The 11,436-nt window shown below is 62.6% G+C and overlaps 1 protein-coding gene across 1 annotated transcript; it reads right to left on the bottom strand.

Moving 5' to 3' along the window:
- Window positions 1–3,085: 3,085 nt before the first annotated feature.
- Window positions 3,086–10,104, bottom strand: IGFBP4 (insulin like growth factor binding protein 4). The gene is given in 5 exon segments (XM_079328066.1): window positions 3,086–3,299; window positions 3,564–3,698; window positions 3,814–3,968; window positions 9,657–9,762; window positions 9,764–10,104. Coding segments are annotated over 5 exon segments (792 nt in total). The 5' UTR covers window positions 10,031–10,104; the 3' UTR covers window positions 3,086–3,170.
- Window positions 10,105–11,436: the final 1,332 nt, after the last annotated feature.

The raw sequence follows: 11,436 nt of genomic DNA, 5'->3' as shown, positions 1-11,436 counted from the left end.
CGCAGGCACCACAGGGATGGCAGCAACAGAGATGCTCTGCTCCAGAACAGCTGAACAGATGCACCCATGGCAGAGTCCCTCTGCTCCAGCCAGGCTGTGGAGCAGGTCCAGCTGCAGCCACCCTTGGCAATGACCAAGCCAGGTATTGGGGTCACTGCAGGGGGAGCACATGGAGGAGACAGGAGCAGCTTTGTCCCCCTGGTCCCTCTGCCCTGAGCTCTGCTCAGCCACAACCCAGCACTGTAGGGGATCCAGCTCATCCCCATCATGCTGCAGGGACCAGGGGGCTGCAGCTCCCCAAGGTAGCTTGAGCTGTGGGACCCCTGAGACCCTGGGGCAGCCCCAGGACCCCCAGAGCTGGACTCTGCTGTGGTTATCATGTTGTTGGTCAGGATCAGCAACTGGTTATGGGGACAGGCAAAGGCTTTGGCTCCACATGATGCTCTGGGGGGTCTTGCTGCCCACTGAGCCTGGCCAGCCCTGGTAGCCATCAGCACAGGGCCAGGGCACAGGGTCAGGCTCGAGGGGCACTGGTGTCAGCCTGGTCCAGAGGCTGATTGGCCATGCCAGCAGATTTCTGGGCTGTCTGTATTGGCTCTGGCCACCTCCAGCCCCATCCTGGCAGTGTTTGCACAACGCCAGCACTGCCGGCTGCCTGGCTCCAGTAACCAGAGCATCGGGCTGGCACCAGCCCCAATGGCACTGCCAGCCCTGGGAGCCACCAAAGGGACTCTGAACTCCTGGGCCATGACCCCAGGCAGCACTGCCTGCAGGCACTGGGAGAGAGCCAAGCCATGACCAGGAAGTGTGTGATTGTCACAATTCCTGTGCCTGGGCATCTCCCGTCTGCATCCTGACACCTCCCAAAACGCCCAGCGGGGCTGGAGATGCCTGGTGCACCCTGGCACCAGCAGGAACATGTGCCTCAGGCTGTGGCTTGTCAAGGCCAGCAGCACTGCCTGGCCACGAGCCCATGGCCCTGGAGCAGCCAGTGCCTGTCCCTGTGTGCCTCTGAACTTTGAAGCCAGTCCAGGGTCCCCTCTCCAGCCTGGCGCCGTCTCTGTCCTGCCGCTGCTCCTGGCGCTGTGACAATCCTCCCGGTGGCACCGGTGGAGACACTGAGCTGGGAGTCATGAGGAAGCAAGAAAATAATTTGTTTCCCACCCTTCCCTACTTAGTGAGGTTCTTCCAGAAGCTTATGGGCTCCTGGGTTTCCGGGTCTGCAGAACCCCAAACCCAATGCAGGAGCAGGAGACCAGGTCCTTGGGCAGAGCTTGTCCCCACACCAGTGGGGTCCCACAGCCCCCTCACTCCTGCTCTGCCTCCCTCCTCTCCCATGATTGAAAGCCATAAAAGACAAAACACACTCGATAGAAACACATCAAATAACGGGAAATTAAATACAGTAATTACCTTTTTTTGAAGATACAAAGGTTCAAGTGTACTGTAAAAGGTCGGTGCTACACGGGAATCTGATGGGATGGGCTTGGCCCAGGAGGGACGGACAGGGACCCCTTGGGCACCAGGAGACACGCTGGGGGTGGGGGACACTGGTACATGGTGGTGTGTAAATACAGCCCTAAACTACAGGAGAGAGCCTATGAAATGCTGGAGCCCTCGAAGCAGGACACAGAATGTGCCCTGGTGCATCAGCACTGCCAGGAGCCCCCAAAGCAGGAAAGGGCCTGCTGGGCCTGCCCTGGGGCACACAGGGAGTGACACACTGGCACTGCCACTGCACTGTGTACTGCTGTGGACAGGGGGCTTGGCGCTGGGACTGGCCCCAGGAATTCCTTCCTTGGTGCAGAGGGGCTGAGGGGTGGCTGGGGCAGGGACTCCCCTCCCCACTGGGGACTGTCCTGGCAAAGTGACTCGGTGTAGAAGTTGTGTGTGAGCAGGGCCACGGGCAGCCAGGGCAGGCAGGGATCAGGGCAGGCAGGGGAGCAGGAGAGCAGAGGGTGTTTCACTAAAACTGAAACACTTCATTCCCATTGGGGGGCCTTGGACAGGACAAACCCACGCAGAAAGCCAAAACCTACCACTGAGGCCATGGAGCCAGAGGGTGGGTCAGGAGGGGATTGGGGAAGTCCCCTCTGTCTTTGGCACACTTCCCCTGGCATTTTTATGTGAAAAATTTTCATCCCAGCTTGAAGAAAAAACAGGTATTAAACCAGTGGCATTTTCTCAGCTGGAACTTTGTGCCAGTGAAATCTGCAGATCCCATCACAGAGACATTCCAGAATCCATCCCAGTTTTGTTACATTAGCCAAGAAGAGAAGACAGGAGCCATCACTGCATTGCCCCAGTCCCTGGGGATGGAGATTTCCAGCCTCATGGCCACACAGTCACTTATTAGATCCCACCAACAACATTTTTCAAATACTAAAAAAATTTGTGGAAGCAAGGAAAAACTCGAATGAAAAGAAGCTCTTCCCCATGGGATGTGTTTCCTGGGCATCCCTCACACCTCCACCCTCCCCTCAATGGTGCTTGCCTAGGGATCCTGACCCCCTCACCCCAGGATGGAGGAGGGGGAGACAGGATGGATGGGAGGCTTTGTCCCTGCACAGGGGGTGGGATGGGGCTGAGCTGTGGGGAGGAGGTCCTGGGGGCTGCAGCAGGGAGGGGGAAGGTCTCTTATTGCTCTGTGCGGCCACACTGCCCCTCACACACACACACTCGGGATGGGATTCCACATCCCCCAGTCCTTGCCTGGGCAGCCTCTCACCACCAGGGAGGGCAGGATGAGGCACTTCTGCTGCTGCCCGAGCAGAGGTGTGGCGTGGAGAGCACCGAACTGCAAACGTGCTGCTGCCACCACACCCCGAGAGGTGCCAGGTGTCCGAGATTGCCTGCGAGACCAAACCGGGGGGGCAGCAGCAGCACCACCAAGGGTGCCCCTCACCCCCTCCACCCAGGCAGCCCGACCGCAGTCCCAGGAGGCACCATCCAAGCCGTGTCCGTGCGGGATGGTGCCGCTGGCGCTGCCGGACCCCTGGCAGCGGCTGTCAGTGGTCGTGGCGCAGGGGCGGTGCCGCGGCACAGAGCGCGGTGCGATCCGGGGCGCATCCCGGGCTTCCCCAGCACCAGGGCACTGCTCAGCAGTCACGTCCCCTCTCCTTCTCTCCTCGGTAGCCCCGGCAGGGGTCCTGGCCCCACCGCGGTGACGCTCACATGCTGTCCGCCAGCTGGTGACAGTCCAAGTCCCCCTTCAGCTCCAGGAAGCCCGGCAGCTTCACCCCCGTCTTGCGGTCCACACACCAGCACTTGCCCCGCTGCCCGTCCAGGGCTGGGTGACACTGTGGGGATGGGTTGGGTCAATAACGTCCAGTGTGGACCCCAGGGCCACTCCCAACCAGGACCTCTCACAGGGGCTTTACCATCCCCATCCCACCCCGGGGCTTTTGTAAAGTGCCCCCAGCACCCTAAGGGTGATTCCCACCAAAGCCAGGAACCAGACAGGCTCTGCCATACCTTGTCACTGTCCCCTCCATCCATGTCCTCCTCCCTGAGCCTCCTGGCTCTCCAAAATGCCCCCTGTGATAGGTCAGAACCCACCCTACCTGCTTGGGGTGGAAGTTGCCGTTGCGGTCGCAGTTGGGGATGGGGATGACGTACAGGTCCTCGTGTGTCCGGGTCTGCGAGGCCGCCAGCCTCTCCAGCGCCCGGTGCAGCTCGCTCTGGCACGAGCCCTGTGCCTGGGGAAAGGGGGGACTGAGCTGGTAGCACGGCTGGCACAAACCCCTGGCTCAGAGCCCCAGCACCCCGACCCTGGAGCACCCCCCCGCCGAACCCAGCCCTCGCTGCGCTCACCATGACCCGCGTGTCCTCGCGGTGCTGCGGGCTCCCGCTGCTGCGCATCTTGTTGCCGTTGTTGACCCTCTTCGCCTGCTGCTTCTGCAGGCACTTGCGGTCGTGGATGCTGCAGGGGCTGAAGCTGTTGTTGGGGTGGTCGATCTCCTCCTTCTCTGCAGAGACACAGACCAAGGGGGCTCAGTGTCACGGGGCAGCGCTGGGGGTGGCACAGCCCCCACGGTGCCTCTTGCACCCCGAGAAACAACATGCAGTGGTTTCTGGCAGATCCCACAGCACTGTCTCTGGTCATTCACAGCCCTGGATCCATCCTGCGCCTGCCACTGCGCTGGGCTGAGCTCCCTGCAGCACTGAGAAAGACTCCTGGGAGTTTTTCCTACTCATTAGCCACGACTAGCAACTTGTTGCCATGTGTCTGCTGTTGTAGGGTCACAAATGCATGCTGAGAGCGCTGGGCAATGTGCTGGGTCTGGCTGTGCCCTTGCCAGCCACGTGTGCTCACCCACGGCACTGGAGCTACAGGCCTGGAAGCTGACCCAAGGACACACAGACAATGAGCTGTAGCACGCCCCCGGTGCCCCCCAAAACCTGCCTCAGAGGAGCTGCAGTGGCAGGGGGGGCACCGGGGCGGTGCTGAGCCCCCGCCAGCCCCGGGGCGGCACCGGGCGCCACGGCCGGGAGTGGAGCCGCACTCTGCTGCGGGGCACGGCCCCCGCCAAGACATGAAAGAAGAAATTCCTGGAATAAGAAAGTTAATCTCCCGCGGGGCCGATCCCAAAAGGCGGCACTTGGCATCCCCGCCTGCGCCAGGAGCGCAGCCAAGCTGCCGGCCCAGATGTTGGCAGCTGGACAGAGTGTCATGAGACGAGTGCTCGGCATGGGTTTAGTTTTTAAAAAGCTGCCGGTTCCTCTGGTTTTGGGGTTCCTGAAGACTCTGTAGAGGGGGGACACCCCAGGAGCCAGGGTTCCTCCCTGGAACAACCCGAGCAGTGTTTTGCCCCTCAGTCCTGAGGCTGTTGTGGGGATGGGTTTAAACGAATCAATACTGCAGCTGGAAGCAGGGAAAACCTTCCCAAACAGGGCAGGGGGTGTTCACTGCCGGGGGGTCACACCCAGAGGCTCACAGGGCTGGGTGACGCCTGGCACTGGCCCTTCCCACAGGCAGGCAGAGGGGTCGGAGCTTCCTGCCCACTGAATCCCCCCGGCATCCCGGTCCTGATCTCCCACCGGCAGCTCTTGCCACAGTCCCTGCCGTGCAGAGCTCCTGACCCAGCTCCTGGGGGCCCGGTTAAAGTCCAGAGTGAAGCCTCAGTCAAAGCCCCCTCCCTCGTGGGTGTTATTTGTTTTTTGCTTAATCTGTCCATTTTTTCCAGGAAATAGCTCATGCCCTTGAAATTTGAAACACAAACCCAAAGCCTCCAGGACCCTGCACAGAGCGGTGCCAGCGCCAGCCCCGGCGGCACCAACCATGAGGCTGTGGCGCAATGCAGGCGCTGGTGGCAGAGCCCTGCCAGGGGCACGGGGGTTCCGGAACGATGCTCCCTCCCTCCCTCCCCTGAATCCCTGTGGGGAGACACACAGGAAGAGCTGGGCAGATTTGGCACCGGTGGGGACCACCATGCCAAAATTCCGGCACATCCGTGCGCTGCTCCCACGCCGTGGAAAGGCAGGAGCGGGAGGCACCGGCGCTGCCCGCACTGCCCCCGCAGGGGAAACCCTCACCGATCGCCGGCACGGCCAAACCCCCCCCTATTCCCCCCGCCAGCCGCCTCCAGAGCATCAAATCTCCCGGCTTAAATAAAACCAGATGCCAATAACATTTTCATAAGGTCACATGAAACGCCGGTGCCTCCGAGCAGCGAGGCGGCTCCTGACAGCGCTGGGGACCCGCGGTCCGTGGCTCTCACGGCAGCTCCAGCATCCGTCCCTGCCACACGAATCGCTGCTGTCCTTGGGGTTACTGTCCCCTGCTAAGTGACACACAGTAGCTCAGGAAATCCGACTGGACCAGAAAACTCACCCTCAGCACACAATGATTTGGGGAAAGCAACGAGCGTGATGCCCAGAGCTGCCACGCCCCACACTGCCCTGATGCCACCCAATCTGCCACCAGATGGGTACCACCACCCTGGAAGAATGCAGGGTAGGGGGTCCCGATTTGGCCAAGGAAAGCCTCTCTGCTCATTTTGGAAGTGAGTGCCAAGGGGATGGGAGGGGGTGCTGCCCTCGCCGGACACATAAAACAGCCGCCTGTCCCAGGAGGAGGAGGATTCCTGCCCGGCCTGTGGACAGAGGACACAAACGAGTCATTCAGCATCGCCTTCAATTAACGGGAGCTGCAAATGAGGTTGGTCACGTGCCGAGTTTGTGATTCACAGCGCTGAGCCCGAGGGAGCGGTGAAGGGCTCCGGCTCCACCGCGCGGATCCCGCGGGAGCAGAGCCTGGGGCAGCCAGCAAAGCCCTGGGACCTCGTGTGTGTGTGCCCATGGGGACAGACAAGTGTCACCGACCCCCACAGCTCCATCCTGTGCCACCAGCCCCAGCACGAAGGACTTCTTATGCCTCAAAGGCCAGAAGGGACACCCACGTGGCTAGGGCCAGCATGGCAGGAGCCACAGTGAGCCCCAGCACCCTCCATGTCCCTGTCCAGCACCCCCAGTGTCACCTGTGGGTGGTCCTGGCAGGGCTGTGGCAGTGCTGGCTCTTGGATTCCTGGGCTCTCAACTTGGCAGGCACCAGCACTGGGAAGGCTGTGCTCTTTTTGTCAAGTGCTGGCTCTGGCAGGACTTGGGGAGCCAGGGATGGGGGTGGCAGGGGCACAGGCATCAGGCACCTACTGTCCCTTGGCCAGGAATGCCAGCTGGGAGCTTGGCCCGTCCCCATGCCGGGACACATTGCCGTGCTCAAACACGGCTGAGCAACTCCCACCTCAGTGCCCAATGTGGGACGGAGGGAGGGGTGGTCAGGATGCAGGACAGGGAGCGAGGGATACAGATGCAGGTGATTCCTCAGAGGAACCAGAACCTTGCCAGGAGTAGCAGCCAGCCTGGAGAAACCCAAGTGTGGATGAGCCCCCACCCCAGGGACACAGCTGAACCTTGCCTGGTGGAACTCAGCCTGTCATCCCTGCCTGTGCACTGTCCAGCCATGGCTCAGCCACGACCATTCCTCCCAGCCACTGCACAGAGAAAGGAAACAGGATCTGTCCCAGCTTACAGAGACCACATGGGATGAATGCAGTTCCCATGGGTCAGGTTTTCCCAGACATAATCATTTACCCAACATTAAATCACTCATCATGTGTGCTGGGGAATATGTCCTCACCTCCTCCTGGCTGCCACACACGGGCTGAGCCACCACCACCCGCTGGCTGTGACGGAAAGTCATGGCTGGGAGCTTCTGGAGCAGGCTCTGCACAGGAGAGTGGGCCAAGGAGTGGGATTCCCAAAGCCAGCCCTGAGCTGGCAGGGCTGGGAGAGGGTGGCAGGGTCAGGGGCCAGCACAAGGTGCCCAGACCACTGCCATGGAAGGTGGTGTCTAGTCAGGAGAGCAGCCACTGCTCCCTCACTGCCAAGAGTCACGTCCCGTGGGTGCCACGGGTGCCGGGTGAGCAGAGAGGCTCTTCCTGGCTATGGAGCTGGGAGCCATGTCCAACTGTTCAGCAAGCCCAGCCTCAGCCCAGCCCCCTGATCCCAGCCTCTCGCCTGGAATGCGGAGCCCCCCGGACAGAGCCCCCAGACAAAATGTTTACTGTACGAGCCGCCGTTAACCACTTCCCACCCGCTCAGCCCCGGGCACAGCCGGGGGCACCTGCTCCGTGCAGCCCTGCCCCTCAACAGGCATTTAATTCCCTTCTGCTCATCCCGAGGGGACACAGCAGAGGCATGGCCATGCCAGGGAGCCCTCGCTGTGCCAGGCAGGGCTGTGTGGCAGCAAGGGATCCTGCAGCCCCCAGCCCCACACTCCCAGTGTCCCCGGGCTGCAGAACAGGTCAGGGACCCACGGGGGGGATATACCACTGGGGCTGCATCGAGCAATTTGCTGTGGGTGTCCTGCCCACATCCTGAAGGGCTGTCCTGCACACTGGGGCTCCTACTGCCCTCTTGCCCATCCTGCTGCCTGTGACGCTGCTGGCTAGCACAGTGCCCGGAGGGCGACCCGGCTCCCATAGCCACCCACCCATCCCCAGCCAAGCCAAAACACCGCGGGAAGGAAGGGAAAAAATGCAAGTCTGTTTCCTAAAGGCTCTGGGAAAAAAATGTTGCATTACACGGGGCACGGCCAAAACCAACAGGGCTTGGCAGCACGGCGCAGCCCCGGGCCAGGGAGCCCAGACAGCTCCTGCAGGATGTGGGATGAGGACAGACAGGCAGGATAGGGGGGCTCCAAGCACTCCCAGCCAGCTCCTGTCCCTGCAGGGGCTTGGCTAGTGGGGCCTATCTATGAACGGCACTCATGACAGCAGGGACACCAGAGGAGCTGCCATGGATCAGACATGCAAACAGGGAGTGAACTGGGATCCAGCCCTTGGATGGGCAGGCACAAACACTGCTCTAGTCCCTCCTGCCCCTCAGGGAGCTCCAAGTGACCCCATGTGGGGACCCAGGGTCAGGCCAGACCAGCTAGTAGATTGTTCTGGGATGATAGTCCCCAGTTTCAGGGGACATGATCCTGGTCACAGCCTGCAGGATGGGAGAGGGGGACTACCAATGGACCAGGTCCCCACACTGATTCCCTGGGAGCAGCTTCGTTCCCATGCTGTGACTTGCACAGCTCTGGGGTGGGTTCCCACTGCCGGCTCTGCTCTCAGACCCCAGATCCTGCCCGAGCACCAGGGGCGTGGCAGAGGCCAAGATCACCACCTGCAAGGCAGACAGAGCACAGCAGCAGCAGCTCCTGCAGCCTGCCCTGCCTGCACCCCGTGCCCTGTCCGGCACAGACAGACTCAGCTCCTGCACCTCACCCTGGTGGGAAGCAGGTGCCCCGTGGCCTCTCTCCTGTTTCCTCCTGCCAAATCTGCCGGCAGCATCCCAGGAAAGCAGCAGTGCAGGGGTCACTGTGCAACGGGAGCTTCCCTGGCAGCTGGGATGTGTCCCAAAGGGCTGCAGGTGCTCCGGGGACACTGGGCTGTCCCACGGTCCAGGGACACGTTGCAGCCAGGGCACAGCAGGTGAAGGTTCACCTCTCCAGCACATATGGAGCCAGTGGCTGTGACACTGCTGTGCCCGAAGTGGGTAAGGATGGCACAAACAAACATGAGCCACTTGTACCAGGTCTCCTGCAGCTGATGTCTGCTCCCTCCCTGGAACACACTCCCTGCATTCCCATCCTGTGCTGTTCCATCCCATCCTTCCTCTTACAGTCATGGAATTGTTTGGGACCTTAAAGACCACCCAGTTCCACCCTCCTGTCATGGCAGGGACACCTTCCAGCAGACGAGGTTGCTCCAAACCTCATCCCACCTGGCCTTGAACACTTCCAGGGATGGGGCATCCAGAAATATTCTGGGCAACCTGTGTCAGAGCCTCACCAACCTCACAGGGAGGAATTTCCTCCTAACATCTAATCTACATCTTCCCTTCTTGGTTTAAAATCCTTCCTCTTGCCCTGTCAGAATCTATCCGTGTAAAAGTCACTCATCATTTTTATCAGCTCCCTCTAAGTATGGGAAGGTCCCTGGTGAGTTCAGTCCTGTGGCCACAGCTCTTGCCGAGTTAACAGGGAGTGGGCTGGTGCCAACAGGGGTTATGCCACTGCCCCAGAGAGGGACAAGGACCCCCAGGCACCCACCCAGGGTACCCACCCTGGGCACCCACCCTCTGCCGCCCCTCCGCCACCTCACCTGGGGGCTGGAGGCTCTCCTGGATGGCCTCGACGTCGGCCAGGTCAGTGCAGATGCCCTGGCCGTGCATGAGGGTGCGGAGGGGCCGGGGCTCGCCGCGGGGGGGGGTAGCAGCGCAGCCCCGCACCGCAGCGCGCGGTGTAGACGCCGCAGGCGGTGCCGCGGGGCAGCGCGCAGGTCGCGCAGCACCCGCAGCCCGGCTCCCGCACCAGCTCCGCGCAGCCCTGCGGAGCCTTGCACCGCGCCAGCCTCTCCTCCGAGCACGGCGGGCACTGGATCGCCTCCTCGCCGCTGCCCGGCCGCGCCGCCGCCGCCAGCAGCGCCAGCACCACCGGCAGCACCGGCAGCACCGGCAGCCCCGGCCCCGGGCGCATGGCGGCCCCGCTCCGGCCCCGCTCCGCGGCGCTCGGCTGGCGGCGGGCGCGGGGCGGCGGCGGCGGCTTTATGCGGCTTTATGCGGCCCCTGGCCACACCTCCCGCCGCCGCCACCGGGGCCACCGGCGGGGCCGCCCCCGTCGCCACCGGGAACCCACCGGGCAGCGACGCTCCCCCCGGTGGCGGCCACACCGGCAGCGGCACCGGCGGTGGCTTCAGCAGCGGGGCCACCGGCGGGGCAGCGCGGAGAGCCAGCCCGGACCCCCGGCCCCGCGCTACCCAGCCGAATCACCCGGCTCCTCCACCCCTGCTCAGTCCCGACAGCAACCAGGATGAACGGGGGACACACACACCGTGCGGGGCTGCAGCGCGGGGATTGCGGCCAAGACCCCCGGAGTGGGAGCCGGGCTCTGGGTGTGGGGGCCCCGGCGGGAAGAAAAGTGCTGCTGATCACGGAGCATCCCGTGCGGCTCGGCCCCGGTGTGTCCGGGACGGCCCAGGGCGGCCCCCCGGCTCCCTGAGCCCACCTGCCCCCCGTTCCGCACCCGCGGCCCCCGCGCCCCCCGCCCCGCACAGCCCGGGTTAGGTTGAAGGCTGCCGGCACCTAGTGGCTACTCGGGAAAAGCGGGAGCGGGCGGAAGCCCCGGCTGCCTCCCGGGACGCCCTGTCAGTCCCCGCAGCACCGGGATGGGGCAGGAGTGGGGAGCAGGCCCTGTGCCCGGGGGAGAGTCCCTGAGCATCACCCGGGGCTGGTGACGCACGAGCTGTGCCCTGGGGCATCTCAGTCAACATCGGGTTTGGGGCAACCTGTCTGGATGTGGCAAGGGGTTCGTAGACACTGCAGTGGGCTCTTAGGCACAGCTCGGGTATGGTAGGGAGCCCTGCTGTGGGGTCAGTGTAGTGGATGGGACAAGAGGAGCAAAGCTGCCTGTCCTGCAGGGCCTGGGTTGAGAACCCCGAACTCATCTCATGGGTGAGTACATCTAGTCCTTAAACTGGCATTTTGTGGTTTGAGTGACAGCACTGGTGGCATTGCCACCAAGGCTCTCAATACCATCTTCTCTCCCCATGCAGTTGAGCTAATCACCACCAAGTGTAGGCAAGATGGGGCAAACAGGGTCTATGTCCCCCACACCCCCACAAGGCATTGTCACCCAGCACTGCTCTGAGCCCCTGCCCGGCTGCCACTGCTGCACAGTGGCCATGACTCGGGACAGAGGAACCAGCCTTGACTCAGTGTCCCAGCAAAGACCAAACCCAAACAGGTGCCCAGCCCTGCTCGGGCTGTGGCACCTTATCAGGCCCTGGCAGCACTGAGTGCCCGCCAGGAACCTTGTTGTGTCTACGAGCAGAGGCAGCGCCAGCAGGGCACACAGGGGAGGACAGTGTTCCCTCACCTCTGCCC

Source organism: Erithacus rubecula, assembly GCF_903797595.1.
Source record: "Erithacus rubecula genome assembly, chromosome: 27".
Classification (NCBI taxonomy): Eukaryota; Metazoa; Chordata; class Aves; order Passeriformes; family Muscicapidae; genus Erithacus; species Erithacus rubecula.
This window is presented reverse-complemented; position numbering and strand designations above follow the sequence as displayed.